Genomic DNA, 25,841 nt, shown 5'->3' with positions numbered 1-25,841 from the left:
AAGCCTTTAAATAGTTTTCGTGTCAAAATTCTGGTTCTTGGCTCAGACCGTAGATAACCGGAATCGACTTACCAATTAGTCAAATTGTACCAAACCGATCCGTAAATAAATGAATATCGTCGATATCGCTCAGCTTCTCTCCGTCTTCCCCTTGCCGACTGTGAGACTTCACCGAGTAAACACACTTTTCTTCATCAACAACACAGCCACATATAACTCATTTCAGCTGCTAACAACCTCTAACGACTTTAACTGCTTTGCCACATCATCGATCCTCAGTAAGAGGAGATATCTCTAACGTGTATGGACATCTGTTTGGTGTGCAGCCAGCAAGATCATCCTATCTATGAGGTAGTGTTTTCACCTCGCTTTGCTCTGTTTAACATTCTGTATTCTACGTGGAAGGAAGAAACTGGAAGGAACCCAACATAAAATGTGATGGGTTGTTACTTTATCATGATCTTTAGGATGAGCCTACTGATAAGAGCAAGCTCTGGGGTGATTTAGAGGAAGAAGAGGAAGAGGAACAAGAGGAGGAGATGGATGAAGAGGAACTAGAAGACGGCATGGAATCGGTTGATACATTGTCAAGGTATTGTTTTGCCTTCAACTCTGAGATGTATTTGTTTGTTTATTATATAATATATCTTTTTTTCATTATTATTATTATTTTTTATTATATAATATCCAAGTATGAAACTGAAAGTTTTTCCCTTTTTCAGCACTCCAACTGGCACAGAGACACCGAATGCAATTGAAGAGAAAGGAATCCGATAGGCCTCTATATCAAGTAGGAAACCCAATTTTAATTGATGTCGAGCAGTATTTTATTGTTAGCTCTTATTGGTTGGTTTTTAAGAGCATGTTTATTGCAGTGTCTTAAGTGGGTTGCTTAGGGTATTTCTGTTTGTTTAAGTTGTGTGTTTGTTGTTCTGGTTATGTAATGTTTCTCTTCAGAAGTATGTCGAGTTTGGATTTGTTGTTATGTTTCTGTTGAACTTGTTTGAATGTATTATGTTTCTCTTTTTGTTTCTGTTTCAGAAGCATTGGGAGGGAGAAGATCAAGTTTCTGTTTCAGAAGAAGATGAGTCTTGGACGCAAAGCAAACCAGGTGAGTAGTTATTTAAAATTTAATTTTTTTTTAAGAACCCTTAACTTAATAAACTAGCATTGAAGGTCCAAAATTAGGTATTTTTTAACATTAACTCTTAACTTAATTTTAATACTAAAATATTGACTAAGAACCTACTTAGGGGTTATTGCAATAAACATGCTTTAATACTGTCCTTTTAAAAAAAAACCTGAAGGTACTTAAGAATTGGTTCTGGAACAGTGTTGGGAACCACACACATACGTTATTAAAACTGGCACTCAAGACAAGCCGGGAGCGAAAAGGATAAGCAATCTATGTCGGACTTACCAAACATTTGTTTACTAAAGGAATTGGTAGGCACTTTAAATATGTCGTTGTCAAATACTTAACTGATAGTTCATGGTTGGTTGGAAATGAGGCTAAAACTTTAGAAGTAATTTGATCTTTTGAAGTTGTTCGGTCAAGTAGACCGTGTTAGTTTTGTATTACATCCTCGATTTTCGGTTTGATTTATGACAAGCGGCTAATTTATGAAAGCGTGTAAATATGACCAGGTTGATTTGCTGAGAGGGGCAAAAGACAGATGGATATCAGTTTACTGGAGGCCATGGAGAATGTTTTACCTGCCAAGTAAGTAGTAGAACCACTACAACATGTGAGTTCAATAATAACAAGATAAAAGCCATTGAAAAAATAGTGTTGTTAACTCTGCCTACATTTTTGATTTTTGGAAAGTATGAGGAGGCAAGAGAAGAGGAGAGAAACTCGAAGAAAAGGAAGCGTGATGAGGAAGGGAAGAAAAAGAAAGATTTCAAGTTTTTTTCTTCTTTTTTTTGCTAATAAGATTTCAAGTTTTGAGGAAAGCTTCTTATTTATCTATGAATTCTAGATTCTGGACGTGTCCTGAGAATGTGTTTTGCTTTATTTAACACACTGAGAAAGAGAGAGAGTGAGATTGAGGTAGAAAATAAAAAAACCTACAGGCTATGGTCCTATGGATTCTTGATACTCTTGTGTTACCTTAAGTCACAAAACATGTTTGAACACATTCAAAGCAAAAGCCTGAAAAAAACTTAAATAACAAGTTTTTGAATAATCAACAGCCATCGTTGCTGTTGTGATCGTCCATAGATCTTCTTGCCATACTTTGTTCGATGACGCTCTTGACTTCCATTCCTGCATGTGGTACATTATTTTTTGTTGATGTAAAAACGAGTAAAGTTCCAATTATTTGAAGAAATGAAACGGCGACACAAGGCGACATATGACAACCCATTTGGCCATTTGATAGTACATATTGCCCTACCACCATGCATGAGACATCATCATGACTTCACCCTTTCTTTCAACATTTCTCTCTTTTTTTCTCACTCTCATACATCATCTTGCAATGGACAAACCTCATTTGTACCAGTTCCAACTCCGATAAACGCAAGTAATCTCACCAACTCAAGATTTTTTAATTAAAATTCAACACATTTAAATGATATCGCTGACACAAAGCTAAATAATTGAATCCTTTTTTTTTTATTAAAAGAAACAACTATATTTGTACAGGTAAAAATTCTAGAATTAAGAATATTTTAAGTTGTGATGGGACATATTTTAGCTTTACCACATTTCTAACCCATATCATGTGTGAAAGCCTAAGTGGATTGCACTATTATAATAATGAATGTTTGTCCTTTTTCAACAATTTAAGATAATGGTGAGTAATGTATGTGTAAACGTAATTCGTATTTTCAGCAAAAGATTGCACATACATTATGTTTGCCTATTTTACATGTGATTTGCTTGCTAAAATATCGATAACTAAGCTGGCATCATAGTCAACATTTAGTGTTGGAGGTCAAGTGTTGAATTCATGCAGAAATAATCTTTTACCAAACAAAAGTGTTCAGACACTGTTTTTCATTTAGAATTTGTTACCATGATAAAATATTTATTTTCTAATATAGTTTTTATGTATTTAATTACTTTATATATTTAATTTCCAGATAGTATTAAATTGGATGTCTCAAATCCTAAAAGAATATAATCTGCGTGTATGTGTGTGTTTGTGACATTTAAGGTTTCGTTAAACTCTTGTTGCAAGATAACTATGTGAAAAACCATTATCTTAGTTTCAAAATTATTTTTTAACACCCACAAAAAAAATCCTAAGACAAAATTAAATGACTATGAGCTTAGATAGATTGCTATTTAACAGGGTCCGTTACCGCAGATGGTTGAATCGACTGCGAGTAGCACGAGGCCTCCGTTTCCTTCGGAAGAATTCTACCAACGTCATGATTAACTATCTCTACAATGTTCTAAAACTAAAAGAAAATTAAGAATCATTTTTCTTTCTTTTCAAACATGATGAAAGAAATGTCGCGTGTTTCATATTTCCACATCTTTTGAGAATCCAATTATTAAAAGATATTCAACTAATTGTGGTCACCATTTTATCTACGAAGATTCGAAAACACATTCAAGATGTATATAGTTTTAGGTACACCAAAAGGCGAGCAAGCAACACGTGTTGGTGGTATACATAAGAGACAAAACCGGTCTGACTTGACATAACCCGGCCATATACCAGGTTTAACTCGAATCATATTTTTGTCCCCAAACAGACCCAAAAATTAATACAATTTTATATGAAAGTGATGATAGATCGTAAAACCAAACATAAGCCAGCACAAAAATCATATCAAAGTGACTTTGTTTTGAATTAGACATCCATCTCAAACTTGAACCAAATCGATTTTGAATCTTAAACCAAAACTCCACCACCAATAATGTGCTTGAGGTGGGGTCATGAACCGTGAGTTGAAACACGAGTGAAATATTATTCTATATATATAATAACCACGTACAGAGGTTTCAGTGCCACACACACACTTCTCACTTAAGAAAATGGAGAAGAACACTTTACACACTTACAAACTTGTGCTTCTGTTCGCATGTTCTTTAGTTCTATTTCTTAACACGGAGCTGAGTTTTCTTGCTTCTGCAAAAACCCTAGACAATGATAGCAAGGCATGTAACGCAAACTGACCTTTCCCTATTTTCGAACACCTCTTAAATACTATCACTGTTTTTATAATTTTATAATGCTAAATATAAAATTCAGGTTTATATAGTTTACCTTGGCGAAAGAGTACACGATGATCCCGAACTCGTTACGGCTTCTCATCATGAAATGCTTGAATCACTTCTTGAGAGGTACTTACTAATACTGATATTACTGAACCTGTTTATACTATATCTCTTTTATCTTCATTAGGTAACAAACATTCAAATATTTGTTTCTTCTTGCCACCCAAGAAACCTCATTCGTCATGCTATATGTGTCTTCACATAACTTAGGCCCTCCTGTCTTTTTTTCTTTTTTCTATCATAAGTTCTTCTCTCACTTAAATTTCTCATGTTATATATAGCAAAGAAGACGCACATAACTCAATGATCTACATCTATCAACATGGATTCTCCGGTTTCGCAGCACTTCTTACATCTACACAAGCAAATAAAATCTCAGGTACTCATCAAAACCCATACACACATATGTGAAAATTTCATAGAATAGTCATTTTTAAGTTTTTGTTATAAAAATAGTTTTCAATGAAAAAAATGACCAAAAGAAATTTTATTAAAAGGTAAAAATATATGTATACCCTAGGGTTAACTAATTTAGACTTAGAGTTTAGAGTTAGTGGGTATAGTTTTGAGTATAAAGTTTTAAATTTTTAAAAATAAACAAATTAAAATTAAATTTTCAAAAGAAAAAAAAATCTATTTTGGTCATTTTCCTTATCGACGGCTATTTTTGTAACAAAAATTTCTAAATGAGTGTTCGAGAGAATTGCCCAATTTCATATCTTTGAGCACTAGCGACTTTGGTTTTCAAACCGGAATCTTGTAATATAAACACAGAGCATCCAGAAGTAATCCATGTTATACCAAACCGGATTCTGAAACTGCAAACCACAAGAACTTGGGACCACCTTGGCCTCTCTCAAATTTCAACACCTTTTTCTTCCCCTTCATCAACATCTGTAAAAGGTCTTCTTCATGACACCAACATGGGCAGTGAAGCTATCATCGGCGTCATAGATAGTGGAATATGGCCAGAGTCAAAGGTATTCAACGATCAAGGCCTTGGACCAATACCTAAGCGTTGGAGAGGAAAATGTGTATCAGGAGAAAAGTTTAACGCCACAATTCATTGCAACAAAAAGCTAATAGGAGCTAAGTACTACGTAAACGGCCTACTAGCCGAGATGGGAGGAAAATTCAACCGAACCATAATCCAAGATTTCAAATCCAGCAGAGATATAATCGGTCACGGCACGCATACAGCCACAATAGCCGGAGGCTCATTCGTCTCCAATGCAAGCTACTATGGTCTAGCCCAAGGTACATGATAAGTAGTAGTTGAGACTAAACCAAGCCAACAGAAACTTTTGATAGTATTCAACTATATATATTTCAAGTTAAAATTGACTTCCCACATAAAACTAATTGATAATAAATGTATTGATCTGTCCCTGATATAAGCTAGTTTAGGAGTCAAGGTATAGGTTTAATAAGACATAACCTTGTTCCCTTGTCAGGCACGGTCCGAGGTGGTGCTCCTAAGGCCCGGATAGCCGCATACAAGGCGTGTTGGAACGGAGTAGAACCTGCTGGAGGGTGTACAACTGCTGATATGTGGAAGGCTTTTGATGATGCTATACACGATGGGGTTGATGTTTTGTCTGTTTCTATTGGCGGGGGTATTCCAGAGGATTCAGAGGTTGATAAGCTCGACAATATCGCAGCTTTTCACGCGGTGACAAAAGGGATTCCGGTTGTTGCTGCGGCAGGTAACGCAGGCCCTGCTGCTCAGACTGTTGTCAATGTTGCTCCATGGCTTTTGACCGTTGCTGCTACTACTCTTGACCGGTCTTTTCCTACCAAGATCACTCTTGGGAATAATCAAACCTTCTTGGTACGTTTTAATACCTTTTATTACCCAAAAACCTAAACAACAATTATAGTTTAAAGTCTGGAGCTATTTTAACTTGTTGGTGTCTAACTAGGCTGAATCTCTGTACACTGGACCGGAGATTTCAACCGGTTTAGCCTTCCTGGACTCAAGCAGTCATGATAATGTTGATATGAAGGGGAAAACAGTTCTTGTTTTCGATAGTACCACTCCAATTACATTTAAAGGTGTAGCAGGAGTCATCTTTTCCCAAAAGCCTGACGATCTACTTCAACGGTGCCATTCTTTTGCGTGCATTTTTGCAGATTACGAGCTTGGAACCGACATTTTACAATACATACGTACCACCAGGTCCTCTATCTTGAAGCAAATAAACTCTGTTTATAATGTCACATCTCTCTCTTTTTTTTTTATCTATAAATATTATTGATCCAAAGTCTAATCACAGATCTCCTACGGTGAGAATAAACTCGGCTACTACATTAACAGGTCTGCCTGCAACTACAAAGGTTGCTGCATTCTCATGTAGAGGGCCAAACTCAGTTTCACCAGCCATTCTCAAGGTTACAAAGCTGTTATGTCTCTGGTCTATGTTGTTTACTTCAAAAATTGAAACTTAGATTATTTATCATGTTTTACTCTGTAGCCTGATATAGCAGCTCCTGGTGTGAGCATACTCGCGGCATTAAGTCCGTTTGATTCTAGAGAACATGATGGATTTGGACTAGATACAGGGACATCCATGTCGACTCCTGTTGTTTCTGGAATCATAGCTCTCCTCAAGTCTCTGCACCCTAACTGGTCTCCTGCTGCAGTTAGATCAGCTTTGGTCACAACAGGTTCTTGCTTAGTTCTTCACCTTTTCTTCCTTAACTACACAAACAAAACTGACTAACCTGTCTCTTTTTGGAAGCTTGGAGGACAAGTCCATCTGGAGAGCCCATTTTTGCTGAAGGATCAAACAAGAAGCTTGCAGATCCATTTGACTATGGAGGAGGTCTTGTAAACCCTCAAAAAGCTTCAAAACCAGGACTTGTCTACGATATGGGGATTCAAGATTACATCAACTATATGTGTTCCGCTGGTTACAACGATTCCTCAATTTCTGGAATGGTCGGTAAAATTACCAAGTGTCCAAATCCTAAGCCATCAATTCTTGATATGAACTTACCTTCAATCACAATTCCAAATCTTGAAAAAAAAGTCACACTCACAAGAACAGTGACCAATGTTGGACCCATCAAGTCAGTCTACAAAGCTGTGATTGAGTCTCCACTCGGCATAACTCTCACCGTCACACCGAACACACTCGTGTTTAGCTCTGCAGCTAAGAGAGTGCTCACTTTCAAGGTGAAGGCTAAAACGAGCCATAAAGTCAACACTGGTTACTTCTTTGGAAGCTTGACATGGACTGATGGTGTTCATGATGTTAAGATCCCTGTCTCTGTTCAGACAAAGATTATGATCAAGGTTTAGCAAAGAAACTCAAAATTATCTGAATAATAAGCGATTTCGATCGACTCAATGTATTAAAAGAGCCATGTCGATGCTCATGGCTTTGTTCCTAATTATGAAGTTCGTTGCAAATTTCAATTCAAAGTGTGTCAAATCAATATCTTTATTAATTAGAAAGATGAAATCACCAAAAATTTAGAATCCCTTATACAACAAACGCACATATAAAGAAAACCGTGAAGTTTCCTAGTTTATTCGTTACAACCATATGTTAACTATAACATTAGTCATGTTGTGACTTGTTAATGTCTTAAGTTTGACCTGAGAACTCCAAGTTCATTTCCTGCATATGTTGCATATATATTGAATATTTTGTGTATTTTTGTCTTTTGATGGAGAAAATAATAAATGTTACATGTTTTGACACACTCATCCCCCAGAGCAACCAAACCGTAACACATGGCAGTTTATACTTTACGGCCAACTAATGGAACTGATCAATGCCCTACCAGGCTACGACCGTGCATGCATGAGCAGTTTTTTTTTTGCTTAAATATTATAGAATATTCTTGGTTTAAAGTTTTTATAATATAAATTCTGACATTGTTAGTGAATATAAATTAAAATCTAAAATTTATTTTAAATTTTTATTTATAATATTTCAATCTAAAAATTAAATTTTAAATTTTCAAATATTGTTTGAAAATAATTTTACATTTATTTATCTACCTGCAACTGTTTACAACGCAAAGCTAGCTTAAAATGCCAAAAAACCACGTTTGCAGATGACAGAGGAGAAACCACTCGGATCCTAAATTTAATATTCCATAATCGTTGAAGAAATTGTACGAAATTTTTTCAATAAACTTTGAATGGATCGTATGATGCTCTTGAGAACACCATACAAGCTGCCGAACACCATATGCTATGTTCTTTAGAAGAACACATGCTCTTTTTCTTCTCACTGAGAAGAACACATGCTATGTTTCGCAGCGTGAGAACTAAAGCGTAAATTTAAAAATGTAGACCAATGATATAAAAAGGTTCGCGGAAATGAATTGATTGAAAGGGTGAAAAAGTCATGGAATATGAAACACAACATTTTGCTTGTCTGCTAGGTTCGTGATGATAATTAATTAATTTCAAATTTTCTTGCGAAAGTAACTAAAGATTGTAAGATATGAATAGGAACCCGATATTAATATATGCAAGGTATTTTCATCAATCGTGCGTCAAAAAGATGAAAGGTGTACAGAATATATACCACCATTCTTACACCTTCTCGTTCTTTCTCGTCTTGATTCTATTTCATCCTACCCTTTCGATCGTTGTTAACATGATGTCGTCTACAGAATCTCTCACAATCTCAAGCAACAGAACACTTGTATCTTCCGGTGGAGTCTTCGAGCTTGGTTTCTTCAAACCCTCGGCACTCTCGCGTTGGTATCTCTGGAATGGAAGCGAGTTTAGTGGCATACCGGAGGTCCAAGGATTAAGCTACATGGTCTACGATTATACGGAGAACAGTGAGGAGGTCGCTTACACGTTCCTTATGGCCAACCAAAGCATCTACTCGAGATTGAAGATCAGTGAGTTAGGGTACCTTTACCGATTCACGTGGATCCCGCCATCATGGGGATGGAACATTTTCTGGACTTTACCAACGGACGACTGCGATATTTATGAAAGCTGTGGGCCTTATGCTTATTGCTTATGACGACCTAAGCACGTCACCTAATTATGTAACTGTTTTGCAGGGTTTGATCCCAAGAACCGGCAGCAGTGGGACTTGAGAGAAGGATCAGATGGGTGTGTGAGGAGGACACCACTGAGCTGCAGTGGAAATGGGTTTTCGCTACTAAAGAATATGAAGCTGCCAGATACTAAGATGGCTGTTGTGGACCGGATGATTGATGCGAAAAAATGTAAAGAGAGGTGCCTTAGCGATTGTGACTGTACGTCGTTCGCGGCTGGGGATGTTCAAAATGGAGGATTGGGTTGTGTGATTTGGACCGGAGACCTCTCTGATATCCGGACTTACTCCATCGGTGGTCAAGATCTTTATGTCAAAGTGGCTGTTGTTGATCTAGGTAACAATTGGATATCACAATCTCATTATAAACTGAGATATCTACTGTGACCTAAATATATTTCACCAAATTTAAAATAAATGAATAAGAGTATAAATAAATTATATATGAATAATTTATTTAATTAATTAAGTATATAATTTTTTTGTTGGTTATACATATTTTTTTAAAAAAATTAGAGGAAATATTACGTCCATATATGTTAAGTTGAAAATGCTTGAATAAGAGTTTAAAATTAATTATTTTATACTTTTATTTCAAAATTCAAAATAACAAATGTGACCTGTTCATCCAAAGAAGTAAATAACAAAAGGCCAAATATTATAGAGTAAAAAGAAGTTTTATTGAACAGTGTAAGTAAGTTAGTAACGTAGTGATAGCTAATAATTTGATAGCAAATTTGTATGGAAATATTATGCTAACGATTTTATAGTGATGTTGACAAAAAAAATAATAGTGGATGTAGAAGTTATTAGATGCAAAAATCAATTTGCTGAATAACCAAAATGAAAATGATAATTAAGTATATGACAATGATTTTGACATAATTCATAAACTAACATTTGTACCCTATGCGATCCGGTTATACCCTTCCAATCTACAAGTATCCAGTTAACAAAAGAAATAAGAGATGACGTCCACAAAGAAAGATATGGACAAGAGATAATATGAGCACTATTCACCATAAAGTCACGTGAATCACCCACGTCACATTCTTCGTTTCCGCATATGTAGTTTGGGATGCTTGAGACTCCACTAACTATGCTTGAAACGAACTGAAAAGCACTAACAAACTGAAAGGCACAAATACATATAAAATTTATGAATGTTCTGTTCCATATCACTGAAATAGTAAGACTACTCGGTCATAAAACTATTTCATTTACAACATATAGCAAGTTTTTTTTTTGCTAAAGAATGCACAATTACATGACTTGAAAGTTTTGAAGTATTCTATTCTATATCACCAAAATAGTATAGCATATCAACTTCATCCCAATCCCTAAAACACTAAACTCTATCCCAACCCCACCCCTAACCTATACATACTAAACCCTAAACCATATTTACTAAACCCTAAATCCAAATATAAACTCTAAACCCAAATATAACTCATAAACCCAAATAGAATGAAATAAAATAAAAAGCATAGTACATTTGAGTGAAATTATTAAATGTTTATGTGCGGTTAATGCATAACCATATATTCATACGAATGATATAACTTTAAAACATAATACATATTTATTCACTGTAAAATCACATTATATAATCGTCAGATAGAATAGAACAAAACAATATTCCATTGCAACATTTAAAGGAGGTGGAAGAGGAGAGGATGATGACATTAATGAAAACAACCAGTGGTAGTGTCAATGTTACATGTGAAGTAACAGGAAACATAATACATATCATGCTACAAATCTATTATGTATATCTATAATAGAATAGAACAAGCACCAGTCATCTTCTTTGATCTTTCTATCAGATCTTATTTTTTTCAGACATGGCGACATGCATTCACCGGTATACCGTCGCTATTTTTCACCACCAACAGACACTCATGGGCTTGAAATTCTCTTCTGAAATATGGATATATGAAGGCGAATCGGGAATCTCTGATGTTATTATGTTAAAAAGCATATATAAGAAGTTACTAAAAAGCAAGACACAAATAAAATGCATTGAAGATGACAGAAAACAGTTTAATCTAACTAAACTTTTAAATAGTATACTATGTACATCTTCAAATAAAAATACGACTATTCTTTACAAAACCACCACGTACTATTCTACTTTGTTGTTCATGTTATTCTATTTACATAACATATGCAAACAGAAGACAACCACACCAACGCAGATTGCTAAATTTATTCCACTTTACTCTAGTTACGAAGTAGATTGAAATGTATAATCGAATGAACACAAGGAAAAAAAATCCCAAACATTGGATCAATGTGTCTCCAAATATTGAACCACACATGCAACAACAAAAAGGTTCACTTTCAGATATCTCAAATATTTTCAATTGATTTACTCGAAATGAATCGAAAGTATAATAGAATGACCATGTAAATCCCAAATCAGAACTTACAGTTCAATAAGCTTCTATTAAGTCGAACTGGGAAGAGTTGTTCCACCTTATCGTTACGCCGCCATCGCAACTATTAAATTCTGAACCGGCGAAGTCTTCAACTAGATCACCGACAGAGGCTGCAAAATTTGTGCTCCTCCAAAAAACTTCTCCATGAATGAAGTCGGTGCTTTCTTTCGTAGTCGTTCAAAAACAGAGAAGAAAACTATTTACCTTCTCAGTTTTTACCTATTAAAAAATTATTTTGAGAAGTTTGTGACAAGAAATGCCACGTTTTACTTTAGACAACAACTAATATTAATTTATTTTTATTTTCTTTTGCAGGTGGAACCGGTTGAATGAAAGGGTAAATATGCATTATTACATATAATACAAGTTGTATCAGTGTAAGTTAGGTCAATTCGTCAGAGAGTGAATTATAATTTTATTTTGTGCTATACGGTGCAATTTCCCTACAAAATGCTTCCTTCAAAAAGAAAAGATACAAAATAATACAGTAGTTAGCCCGCACTTTACATGCATGGATAATACTAGTAGAAATGAAAATCATGAAAAAATATTTTTATGTTGGTCAACTAAATAAAAATATTTAAATATGAATCATCCATGAAACGAGCTGGCTAATAACTAGTACTCCCTTTATCTATACTATTAAAAGAGAATCATTCTGAAAAAAATCTACTTAAATAAGGTTGTTGCACCCTTTCATTTTTAGTCCAACCTATTATATATAACTAGATATTATAACTGAACTCCTATTATATAGCAACCAAATAATATTTTCCATCATTTAAAAATATATTGTAATCTCCCTTTTAATTGCCCAAAAAAAAAATCTCCCTTTTAATTCTAATATTTTTTTGGATCCACTTTTTTATCTACATATAATACCAAACGTAATTGACCTTTATAGGATCTACAACTTATAACATCTACCATTAACTAACGTGCTATACCAATATCAACACTATTAACAAAACAAATTATATCAATGTAGAAGGTTTCATATTATGTTATTAGATTATATATTTGGGACTGCAATACTAAATTAAAAAATATGCTAAATAAATCTTAAGTCTTATCAACTCAACAAATAAAAATATTATAAAATACACACCAAATATAATGAGAGAGAGTAAAGTTTAATATTTGGGTCTTCGGGCCGAGTTGGATCGATTCCTTTTATATCTTAGACATTTAAACCAACTAGATATTTGAATATTTAAGTTTGGATTTGGGTTGGTTCCGGATCAGTTCAGATTCGTAATTCAAATAATTATAATTTTTGGTTACATGACGAGTCTGACCGATTTGAATATTTAAAACCCGAAAAGATTTGAAATAACCAAAAACACAAAAATACCTGAAACATGAAATTTTTGAAAACTCAAACAAAACTCTAAAAAGTTCAAATAGTTTATATAACCCAAAACTTTACCCAAAATATGAACTAAAAAACAGAAAATATCCAAAATTTTACTTGAATACCTGAAATATATAAGTAAATTTTGATAGCATCACCTTTTAACTTAAAAATATCCATAATACCAATCTTAAATATCCATATATGCCTAATATACACAAAACAATTGGATACTTTGTTTAGCCGACCGAGTCTCAGATAAAACTCGGACCTAACCGAGACTCGCGGGTTCAAAAGTATATCCAATAAGTACTTTGTTTTAGAAATTGACCAAACTGAATATGTATTTTTGGATCAGTTTTGGTTCAAATTTTTGGGTTCGGATAGAGTACATATGCCTAATAAAAATTTACATAAAAATATACATTGAGAATCTCAAATAAGCTAATTAAATCTAAATAAATATCCTTCTTTGATATAATACGACTCTGTAACGTAATAATGTAGAACAATCTCAAAATGATAATTCATATCAAATTGTGGTTTTTCTTTATAATCCAAAAACCCGCGCTTCAAAGCGCGGGTCAAAATCTAGTTTCATTTTAATTTTATATGTCATTTAAAGTTCTTGTCACATATTTAAAATCATTAAATTCTTAACTAATAAATAATTTTATTTGAATTTTTAATTAATAAAATAAGAAATAGGGATAAAAGTAGAAAAAACTATTATTCATATAAAAATATAAAATAACAGTTATAATAAAAAATCTTCTAAAGTTTATAACCATACTTAAAATGAAACGGAATAAATAATATTTATGATTATGATTATGAATTCTCAAGAAGGTAAAATGCATGAGATAATTCTGCAAACACCAAATTTTAAGCAAACAATTTCTTTTTTGCAAACACAAGAGATGTTATACGACAACGACCTATAAGACATACTGTAATACATATAGTTTTTGTTTTCTTTCTCACGTCGCAGTCTCATACTAATTTCTTAACCTGTCGAAGTCAACTAACATTTACTTTTAATGAGTGATATAGCCATTCATGCGGAAAAATCGAGTTGGTCAACTTAATAGCTTTCAAATTTTGACACGATTCTTTGCAGTTCTTTCCTCAGACGAGGAGAGAGACATAAAATTAATAGGTTAGAGTATAGGAGTCGGCCTTATGCTTATTCTGTGTGTTATCGTGTTCTGCTTTTGGAAGAAGAGACAGAAGCAAGCAAAGACAACTGCAACACCTATAGGTAAATAAGGCTCTTTTAAATTAAAAAACACCTATAGGTAAATCAGTAATAATCTTCACTTTTATTTAATTTTCAGTAATTTTTATTTTATTTTCTGATCCTTTACGTGTTCAAATGTCAAGTGAAAAAACAAATTCTAATGAACGTGGTTAGATTCACTCTAAGGGGTGGTATTACCAAGACAGAGAAAAACTTGTCTGGAGAGAACGAAGAAGAAGATTTAGAACTTCCATTGATGGAGTTTGAAGCTGTTCTCATAGCCACCGAACATTTCTGTGCAGTGGCGGAGCCAGAAATATTTTTTAGTGGGGTCAAAACAAAATTATTCATATTTTTTTTAAAAAAATAACCTACATTACAATTCATCTATTCTTTATTTGTATCACAATTTTTTAACAATATTTAGATTTTATTTGAATAAACAATAAATACAACCACCTAAAAACCAAACATCATTAAAAACATCGTTATAATTTCTAACATTTTTAATATTTGTATTTTGGGAACAGATGCATTATCTATTAAGAATAACAAACTAAATTACATATTTAAATACATAAATTGCAAATATAGATCTTAAATTTTCAATGAGTTTAAATCATGTCATATCTAACTTGATATAAAATATGACCTACAGATACTAAAGTAAATTAGAACGTAAACATGTTTTACTTGTCTTTTTGTAATGAAAAGTAAAATATATGAAAACGAAAAACACTAGCAAGAAAATAAAACAATAAACGTAAAAGATTTGTTGACATTTTAGATAGTAATTTGTGGATTCATATTAAAGTGGATTCAAATTAAAACTGAGTCCAAAATGAAGTAAGCCCAAAAATAACTTAAAATAATTCTTTGATTATTTTGTCTTTCGCGTTATTTTTATTTGTGGGGTCAGTTAGAAATTTATGCTGGGGTCACAAACAAAATTTATACAAGAAAAACACATAATTTTTTTTATTTAGGTGGGGTCAGCTGACCCCCCTACCACCTTACTACATCCGCCCCTGTTTCTGTGATTGTAACAAGATCGGAAAAGGTGACTTTGGTGTTGTTTACAAGGTAGATTTATAACAATTTATCCCCTATTTTGTGGTTTTAGCCACTTATTTTGTTATAATTTTTCACGAAATATTCATGGTCAAATTTTGGATATTTTGAAAACGTTTTATTTTATGATTATTTTAAACTTTTTTTGCCACAGTTTACATACAAATAGCCAATTTTTCATTTCATGGCTTTTTCGTAGATTTTCTAAAAGTATTAATATATGGCTGTTATCATAGACAAAGAGATGAGAGTCGATTCTCCAAGTACTCGTAGATCAAGATCATCATTTGCCAATTAGCATACAGCTTCTGGTTTCATCTCACAACAGAATCAATTCAGTTATTAATGTATGGCTGTTATGTGGCCATGTCTCATTGTCTTGATGAACCTGATAACAGCCATACATTAATAATTGAATTGGTTCTGTTGTGAACGATGTGCAGATGAAACCAGAAGATGTATGCTAAATTGGCAAAAGAGATTTGATATTATCAATGGTATTGCGCGAGGGCTTCTGTATCTTCACCAAGACTCATCCATTCGAATCATCCATAGGGATTTGGAAGCAAGCAACGTCTTGCTTGATAAAGATACATATGACTCCGAAAATTTTGGACTTCGGAATGGCTAGGATCTTTGGACGAGATGAGACAGAAGCTAACACGAGGAAGGTGGTCGGAACTTAGTAAGCAGTTAACAACATCATCACATTTTTGAAGCCAAGAGCTAACCCAAATACAGCTTAAAACCTGATAGCTATTTTCTATTTACCATTTGCTATGCAGTGGCTACATATCCCCAGAATACGCTTTAGAAGGGATATTCTCGATGAAGTCAGATGTGTACAAGAGGAATAAAGGGTCTTGCTTCTTGAAATTATAAGTGGCAAGAAGAATAAAGGATTCTACAACTCGGACCGTGACCATAATCTTCTCCAATGTGTAAGCTTGAAACCTCTAAAATTTGATTGTGTTGCACACTCAAAATCTATGACGATGTCACTAAGAATAGATTCAACCTTTATGCACAGGTGTGGAGCCGGGAGGAATTGGAAAAAAGGTCAAGGTCTAGCGATTGTAGACATGGTCATAAAAGATTCTTCATCCCCAACGTTCAGGCCACGTGAAATCTTAAGGCGCTTACAAATTGGCCTCTTGTGTGTTCAATCACGTGTAGATGATAGGCCACTGATGTCGGCAGTTGTTTTGATGCTGGAAAGTGAAGCAGTAGATATTCCTCAGCCTAACCCGCCAGGTTATTGCGTCATATGAAATTCTCGTGAAACTTACTCGACTTGGAGTAAACAGCCCGACCATGAATCTTTCACAGTGAACCAAATCACCATGTCGATCATTGCCGCTCGGTAGTGTCATAGCCTTTGATAATATTCTTATAATTAAGTATCGAAATTTTTATTCATCCTCTGATACTTTATCGATCTGGTTTCATGATTTTGAGCCAATTCAACTTCATTAATATCAGCAACGATCTCAACACCAGCAATTCAACGACAACCACAGATCACAACATATACAAGCAGTTGTCTAGCTTGATCCTCCTCTACCTATATTATATGTTTTTACTCTGTTTTTGTAAGCTCAAGAACTCGGAGAAACCTAACGTTTTTACCAGTATAATTAAACTGAAGTCAGTAAATTAACATTAATATCCAAATAAATACAAGAAATTAGTAGAATTATCAACAAAAAAAAAAACAGAGAAGAGACATAAAGAGCTCATGTTTAGTTGATGATGGATCGGTGATGAAGATCAAGGCTAAACAAAGAAACTCAAAAATGATCTGAACCATAAGCGATTTCGATCGATTCAATGTATTAAAAAGAGCGGTATGATGCCATGGTCTTTGTTCTTATGTAGTTTTTTGCAATTTTCAATTCGAACTGTGTCGAATCAATATATTTATCAATTCGAACTGTGTCGAATCAATATCCTAGTTTATTAGTTACAACCATACGTTAACGATAGGCTTGTTAATATGTCTTAAATTTCGACATGAGACCTCCAAGTTCATTTTCTTCAAAGGTAGCATAGATACTGAATATTTTCGTGTATTTATGATGGAGAAAATAATAAACTTTGCATGTTTCTTTTTCTTTTTTCTAATTACCCTCCAATAAAAAGAGAAATAATTTAACACCCTCATTCGTTAGACCAACCAAACGGTGACATATGGAAGGTGATACTTTACAGCAAACTAAAACTAAGAGCACTTCCAATGGATAGTTCTAAATATAAATATGTGTGTAAGTATATATTGTATATTTGTATGTAGTTGTGAGGTCTACTAAATAGTGTAGAACTCCTATTCAAAGGTTCTAAAAACAAAAATTTTAGAACCTTTGAATAGGGGTTCTACACTATTTAGTGGCCTCCACAACTACGTATACATATACAATATATACATAAACATATATTCATATTTAGAACTTTAATGGGTAGAACCTATCATTAGAAGTGCTCTAATGCTTACTCACACTACCCTATCAGGCTACCACCACGCATGCATGCAGAGCCGGACCTGGGTCCAAGCAATAGAAGCAATGGCTTCCGGCCGCAAATTATTATCAAAAATATCGGCCACATTTTTCCAAAATGTGTCTATAGTGCAGTGGTTGAATAGCCATTGTATTGATATCCCAAAACCGGGTTCGAGTAACCCTACCAACATAATTTTTATTTTCGGCTATTTTTTCATATTTGGCTTCTAGCCTTAAGATTTCTAAGACTGGCTCTGCATGCATGAGCAATTTATCTTCCTCTTTTTCAGCTGTTCTCATATTTTTCCTTCTCACTGATATAAATTTATATAATTGGGAGAAATAATATATTTATACATATAAAAGATTTGTGAAATAAAAATCCAACCTAGGAAAATATTATCCTAAATCTATAATTATTTTTAGAGATATAAATAAAGTTCTGGAAATGTTAAAATTTGAAATAGAAAGTTAGAAACACAAACGGTCGCTTCACTCTTAGTTGCACGAATGTATTTTGCTAGTAAAAAAATAGTAATCTGAAACTAAAACAAGTATCAGAAATATTGGTCAAAAAGAATAATAAAGTATTTCGGGTTGAAAATCAGAGAAGCTTTACCTCAAATACAATCTCCACTCGTGTGATTAGTGAAGGCCTTTGAAGTTCTATGCTAAGTGGGTTTCACTGTTATAATGATTAATGTTTTCCATACTATGGTTTTTGTTGACCGAATATAGTACTTAACGTATGTAAAAGCGCAAGCGCATTTCTTCTTTTCATTAAAAAATGCATCTTGCTTAAGCAAAAAAATGCATCTTGCAAATTATTTACGTTACGATTATCAATCTATTTATATATTTTATATAGATATATATATATATATTGTAAAAACATTTGTTATCTGATAGTCTTTTCTTTAGAACAAATTAGGTATATATCTTGTAGTAGTTTGTAGTCAACCAGAAATAAACATACACTAATTAGTATGATCGCAAACTAGTATGATCAAAGTATCATGCATGCGCAATAAATACCCTACAACAATAACACGGTCATAAAAATCTCCAGGAAGACAAAATAGGTGAAAGGGTGTTCTTCAGAAATTCTTCAACACTCAGCTAAGAACAATACTACAACAACATTCTGAAAACACGTAGTAACATGAGCACAGACGTGTATTCGAGGACATATATTATGAAGAGAGACAAGTGGGTGGGTCAATCGGTGCTTTGTTACGGATTATCAGCGATGCATGCTAGATTTCTAGTAGTATTTAACTATCAATTTATCATGGCTTTCTAAAAAGAAGAAAACACACAATAATCATTTGGCAGAAAAAGAAAAAACAAAACACAAAATAATCTATTTCTTGCACGTGCATAAAAAGCGAGTCAATAAATTCAGTCGTACCACCTTTGAAGATTCCACTATCAAACAGATTCAACTATTGGTGGTCACCATTTATCTACCAAGTATGAAAAACACATTCAATTCAAGACTATAATATGAACACATGACTATAATATATATGCTGTACAAAGAGACAAATGAAAAGTATATATCCAAATGTAACACAGAAGTTTACTTGTGTATAGTAATTTAGTGTCAATTCTTAGTAATATTAGATTAATTCTATTCAAATAAAAATAATATATATAAGAATATATGGATAATTGGAACAAAATTTACTAGAAAAGAAATATTAGCATATGATTTCATGTTTTTTTTTCATATAGTTTCATGTTGTTATACACATTCCATGTTTTTGCGTATACCCATAAATGCAAAAATTAGAATTGGTTTTCTTTTTGGTTTTTAGTGATTTAAACCTTGAACTATTTTTAGATCGGAAGAAAAACCTCCAACTAATATTTTATGTTCTTAAGCTTTCAACTAAGATTCCGTTAGTGTATCAACCCTTCCGTTAACAGTTTCGTCTAAACTGGACGGAAAACGTTGACTTGAAACGTTGAGTTTCATTAAAAAATGACATGTACCTGGGTTTAATGAAACTCAGTGTTTCAAGTTAATGTTTTCCATCCACTTTAATCGGAACTGTTAACGGAGGGATTAATACACTAACAAAATCTTAGTTGAAGATTTAAAAGCATAAAATTTTAGTTGGTAGTTTTTCTTCCGATTTAAAAATAGTTCGGAGTTTAAATCACTAAAAACCTTTTTCTTGTCAATGATTCTATCTTTCAGTTTGGATTTCTCTATCAAGATATAATAATCATCTCTCTCTATACCAAATTCCGTCAGTCATGGTCGTAAACAAACCATGGTTTAACTTACTAACTAGATTAGTCAGATATGATTGATATCCTCTTAAAGGCCAAACTGATAATATTTAGTTAAACAAATCATAGATTTCTATAAAACAATTTCAGGAAAGGATTAGGCTTTAAGGAAAGTGGGTATCTGACAAAGGGAGCAAAACATTTTGGTGGGGTTTAGTCGCATGATAAAAGAGATAAAACCGGTTTGACTCGAAATGACCCTGCACGGGTTGACTCAATAAATCAATTTTTTATTTTTATTTTTTAAAACTGATTTATTATGATATAAGAAAGATTACATAGACGATTCGATAACCGACAATACTACCTGCTTTATGAAAACCTACGCTTAACTGCATCACCTGAGCCGTCCTATAAAGATCCACGCTAGACCAGATTTACTTGCACCATGTTGAAGATTCCTTGTAAGCTTTTCTTCCATACGTTTGCATAATTGTTTAATAATCTGCAAATAAATTGAAACTTGGATTTCCTATAATCTGCAAATAAATTGCATAGTCTGGGATTTGAACCTCCGACCTGGGTGTAAAAACTTTTAAACCTTAACCATTAGGAATTTAGGATACAGTGCTTCTAATTTTGAATCTCAGACCTAGGTGTAAAATGCTTTAAACCTTAACAATTTTTTATTTATTGTTGTCATATTTCCCTTCTATCGCGACTCTTGTGCCTAGTAAGGGTGATCACTAACCGATATTGATTGAAACAAAACGAACCGCAATGAGGTCAGGTTTTAGTTTGACAAGTATTTTCTCAAATCAACATAAATAATGAATGCAATTATATAAGACTTTTTTTTTTTGAACACAATGCAATTATATAAGACTAATGATACTATTATCGTACAAAACTCTTGTATAGTTTTGGTTAATAGCTGATGATTGTACACTGGTACATATAAACCGATTTATTTACTTTTGGTTTATTCAGTTGAGTCATGTATATAAGCAGACTCTGTACATTTGAAACTAATTAATGAGTATAATGATGTTTACTCATATGGTAACGGAGCGAAAATATCTTATTCTCTAACAAACTTCCGCTTACGTCATATCGTCATCGTCATATGGTAAATAATGATGTTTACTCATAGGTACAATCATCACACCTAAACCAAAACAAAATCTAATCAAAGTGACCTTGTTTTTGTCCTTTGAGTATGACATTCCTCTTAGCCGAACTAATTAAATACATATCCTAACCGAAGTCTAACCCAAAACTCCACGTCTAAGTGCTGAAGTGGGTCATGAACTGTAAATTGAAAGACGAATGAATCATTTACATATATAAATAACCACATAGGTTTTGTTCCACACACACACACACTTCTCATTAAAGAAAATGGAGAACTCTTTACCAAGTTACAAACTTGTGCTTCTATTGGCATTTTCTTTGTTTCTGTTAGTTAACACGGAGCTGGGTTTTCTTTCACCTGCGAGAGCCATAGACAACAACACCAAGGCATTTAACGCAAAAATGACATTTCCATATTTGCTAAGATATTATTGACTTTTATTTGATCTAATGTGTATTTTTCAATAATTCCATAGGTTTATATAGTTTATCTTGGGGAAAGAGAAAATGATGATCCCGAACTTGTTACAGCCTCTCATCATCAAATGCTTGAATCATTTCTTGATAGGTACTTAATCATCTTCAAAAGGCCAAATCTCTAGTGAGATTTTTTTTGTATGCATAGTGACTATGACATCAAAGTTGCTGAATATGTTTTATTTAACATTAGTTTCTTGCCACCAAAGAAATCCTCTCGCTATGTTCTGTTTCTTCACGAAACTAAAGCCCTACTCCTTTTTGTTATACTTCTTAATGCACATCATGAGTTGCTCTCTAACTTATATCTTCATGTTACATATAGCAAAGAAGACGCACATAAATCGATGATCTACAGCTATCCACATGGATTTTCCGGTTTCGCAGCACTTCTTACTTCTTCCCAAGCAAACAAAATATCAGGTACGTACTAAACAGAACTCAAACTCAAACTAAAGAAACTTCATATATCAGAGATCTTTTTTTTTTAAACCGGAATCTTGCACAGACCATCCTGAAGTAATCCATGTTATACCAAACCGGATTCTGAAACTGCAAACCACAAGAACTTGGGATCTCCTTGAACTCTCTCAAATTCCAACTTCTTTTTCTTCCTCAACAACATCTGTAAAAGGTCTTCTTCATGACACCAACATGGGCAGTGAAGCTATCATCGGCGTCATAGATACCGGTCTCTCTCTCTCTCTCTATATATATATATATCCTTGTCTCACATCATGTATGTATGTATATATAAAGGAATATGGCCAGAGTCAAAGGTATTCAACGATCAAGGCCTTGGACCAATACCTAAGCGTTGGAGAGGAAAATGTGAACCAGGGGAAAAGTTTAACGCCACAATTCATTGCAACAAAAAGCTAATAGGAGCTAAGTACTACGTAAACGGCCTACTAGCCGAGATGGGAGAAACATTCAAAACAACAACAGTCAGAGAATTCAAATCCAACAGGGATGCACTCGGTCACGGCACGCATACAGCCACAATAGCAGGTGGCTCATTGGTTCCCAACGTGAGCTTCTATGGTCTAGCACGAGGTACTGATATACTCCCTCTGTTCAATAATGTAAGATGTTTTTACAGAAGATTTGGTGTTTCAAAAATATGTTGATATTTCAAAGACAACTTTATTTTATTGCAAAATTGGTCGACCAATAAAATTATAATGTATTATTTATGATTGCGTAATTCACTTTATTTTATATTATTTATAATATTTTTTAAGTAAGTTTCTTAATTGTTTCTGCTTTTAACCAAAACATCCGATAACAGTCCTAAATTTCAAAACCGGCTTTTGAATAGTATTCACCACAAAAGCTAGCTTGAGGGTGAAGCTACAGATTTATTATAAGACATTAGTTAGTTAGTTTGTTTACTTCCTAACCGATGTGTGGATTCTTCTAAGGCACGGTCCGAGGTGGTGCTCCTCGGGCACGCATAGCCTCTTACAAGGTATGTTGGAACACAATGCAAAAAGACGGAACAGGACCCGGTGGAAGCTGTTCAACTGCTGATATGTTGAAGGCTTTTGATGATGCTATACACGATGGGGTTGATGTTTTGTCTGTTTCTATATCCGGGGACCTTCCAGAGGACACCGAGGTGGATAAGCCTGATTTTGTCGGGGCCTTTCATGCAGTATCTAAAGGGATTCCGGTTGTGGCTGCGGCTAGTAATGAAGGGCCTAAGGCTCAGACTGTTGCTAATGCTGCTCCTTGGCTCTTGACCGTTGCTGCAACCACTCTTGACCGGTCTTTTCCTACAAAGATCACACTTGGCAATAAACAAACTCTCTTCGTATGTTTATTTATGTTATGAAAAATGGTTCAAAAGTTGCCATATTTGGACCTTTATTAACTTCTTAATTATTTTTGGTGTATAATTAGGGTGAGTCTCTGTTCACTGGACCGGAGATTTCAACCGGTTTAGCCTACTGGGATTCAGAGAGTGATGATAACGGTGATGTCAAGGGGAAAATAGTTCTTGTTTTCGATACTACTAGTACCTATCCAGTTGAAACGAAAGGTGTAGCAGGAGTCATATATGCCCAACATCCCGATGACATTGTTGATCGATGCCATGCTTTTCCTTGCATTTACACTGATTACGACCTTGGGACCGACATTTTACAATACATACGTACCACCAGGTCCTTTATCTTGAAGCAAATAAACTATGTTCATAAAGTTTTGACAAAAAAAGAAAAAACTATATTCATAAAGTTAAGTTTTCTTATGATCCCCACGTCGAATCACGGGTCGCCCACAGCGAGAATCAGCGCAGCTACGACACTAACCGGTCTGCCAGCAACAACAAAGGTTGCTGAATTCTCATCTAGAGGGCCTAACTCGGTTTCACCAGCCATTCTCAAGGTTATAGACAAAGCTTGTGTCTCAAGTCAGATTTTGAAACTAGATTATTAATCACGTTTTACTCTGTAGCCTGATATAGCAGCTCCTGGTGTGAGCATACTAGCTGCATTAAGTCCGTTTGATCCTAACGGACACGATGGATTTGGACTCGCCTCAGGGACATCGATGTCGACTCCGGTTGTTTCTGGTATCATAGCTCTCCTAAAGTCTCTACATCCTGATTGGTCTCCTGCTGCATTTAGATCAGCTTTGGTCACAACAGGTTCTTTGCTTAGTTCTTCACCTATTCTTCTTTAATTACACAAATAAAACTGAGAAACCGGTCTCTTTTTGAAGCTTGGAGGACAAGTCCATCTGGAGAACCCATTTTTGCTGAAGGATCAAACAAGAAGCTCGCAGATCCATTTGACTATGGAGGAGGTCTTGTAAACCCTCAAAGAGCTGCACACCCTGGACTTGTATACGATATGGGGATTGAAGATTACATCAACTACATGTGTTCCAAAGGTTACAACGACTCCTCAATCTCTCGTGTGATCGGTAAAAAGACTAAGTGTCCAACTCCCAAGCCATCAATTCTTGATATGAACTTACCTTCAATCACAATTCCAAATATTGAGAAAGAAGTCACACTCACAAGAAGTGTGACCAACGTTGGACCCATCAAGTCAATCTACAAAGCTGTAATAGAGTCTCCTCTCGGCATAACTCTCACCGTCAATCCGACTACACTCGTGTTTAGCTCCGAAGATAAGAAGGTGCTTTCTTTCACGGTGAAGGCTAAAACGAGTCATAAAGTCAACACTGGTTACTTCTTTGGAAGCTTGACATGGACTGATGGTGTTCATGATGTTAAGATCCCTGTCTCTGTTCAGACAAGGATCATGATCAAGTCTTAACAAAAACATGTATTAATCAAGATTATCATAATAAAGATCAAATCATTAAAAGAAACTCATAATCTCTCATACAACAAACAGACAAACTGAGAAAACCCAACAGCTTCCTCATTTATTCAATCACAACCATATATTATGCATATAAAAACTACTACAATCAAATCAAGACAAAAGGATCCTCATGATCATTAAATATATATAGCTAACATAGAAATATATAATCATTGGTATGACTATATATTATAAATATGTTATTTTAATTATTTATTTTTAACAGTAAGCGATGCATTTCTTCTTACAATCCATGGTGCATCCACCACCTCCGCCTCCACCGCCGTATCCTTTCCCGGAGCGGCTAAAAGAGCTGAAACACCTGGCAGGACACCTCAGCTTCTTGCCGTTACAAGGTCCTTTCTCTTTGCAAGTCACGGTCGGTCTCACCACACCTCCTTTCCCGTACCCGCCGCTCGGACCACCGTACCCTCCGCCGTATCCACCGCCGACTCCGGTTCCCGGAAACCCGTTTCCAAATCCGGGTATCCCGGCATATCCGGATCCGGGTACACCGGCGAATCCTAAACCATTGTTACCGCTCTTCTGACGAGCTGAGTGAGTTGCAGAGACGAAGATGATGAGGAGAAGGGAAGCTAAAAGGATCGGTTTTGCGAACATTTTTCTTTGGTTAAGTGGGTTAGTTGAGGGAGATAGATATGGTTATAAATAGATATAAGCATTAAATTGAAATACGGTTAAGGCATTGATTAGTGGACTTTTAGTGTGTGAAGATCACTTTAATGCAAGAGAGACTCTTCTGTCTCTCTC

The 25,841-nt window shown here is 34.5% G+C and overlaps 3 protein-coding genes across 12 annotated transcripts in view; 1 reads left to right on the top strand and 2 right to left on the bottom strand.

Annotated features, from left to right (window-relative positions):
• The window catches only part of LOC103861069 (potassium transporter 9), a 645,946-nt gene that overhangs the window by 226,044 nt on the left and 394,061 nt on the right, over positions 1–25,841 (bottom strand). The window lies entirely within an intron of this gene.
• On the top strand, positions 133–25,074 carry LOC103861240 (subtilisin-like protease SBT3.13). 10 transcript variants are annotated; one of them, XM_033286845.1, is made up of 12 exons: positions 15,340–15,391; positions 15,935–16,064; positions 16,165–16,320; positions 16,410–21,639; positions 21,729–21,820; positions 22,055–22,152; positions 22,238–22,420; positions 22,489–22,785; positions 23,154–23,545; positions 23,635–24,120; positions 24,190–24,382; positions 24,457–25,074. In XM_033286845.1, the coding sequence occupies exons 4-12, from the start codon at positions 21,520–21,522 to the stop codon at positions 25,017–25,019; spliced, it is 2,424 nt and encodes an 807-aa protein (XP_033142736.1). In that variant the 5' UTR covers positions 15,340–15,391; positions 15,935–16,064; positions 16,165–16,320; positions 16,410–21,519; the 3' UTR covers positions 25,020–25,074. The 10 variants fall into 10 exon arrangements, with proteins under 10 accessions (XP_033142732.1, XP_033142729.1, XP_033142730.1 ...); XM_033286844.1 differs by having other exon boundaries at positions 15,823–16,064; XM_033286841.1 differs by lacking the exons at positions 15,340–15,391; positions 15,935–16,064; positions 16,165–16,320; ... (1 more) ...; positions 21,729–21,820; positions 22,055–22,152 and adding exons at positions 133–351; positions 468–592; positions 723–4,117; positions 4,212–4,303; positions 4,519–4,616.
• LOC103861236 (ATP-dependent RNA helicase A) lies at positions 25,030–25,841 on the bottom strand. Its single transcript, XM_009138951.3, has one exon. The coding sequence runs from the start codon at positions 25,689–25,691 to the stop codon at positions 25,290–25,292; it is 402 nt and encodes a 133-aa protein (XP_009137199.1). The 5' UTR covers positions 25,692–25,841; the 3' UTR covers positions 25,030–25,289.

The sequence above is a fragment of the Brassica rapa genome, chromosome A03 (assembly GCF_000309985.2).
Source record: "Brassica rapa cultivar Chiifu-401-42 chromosome A03, CAAS_Brap_v3.01, whole genome shotgun sequence".
Lineage (NCBI taxonomy): Eukaryota > Viridiplantae > Streptophyta > Magnoliopsida > Brassicales > Brassicaceae > Brassica > Brassica rapa.
This window is presented reverse-complemented; position numbering and strand designations above follow the sequence as displayed.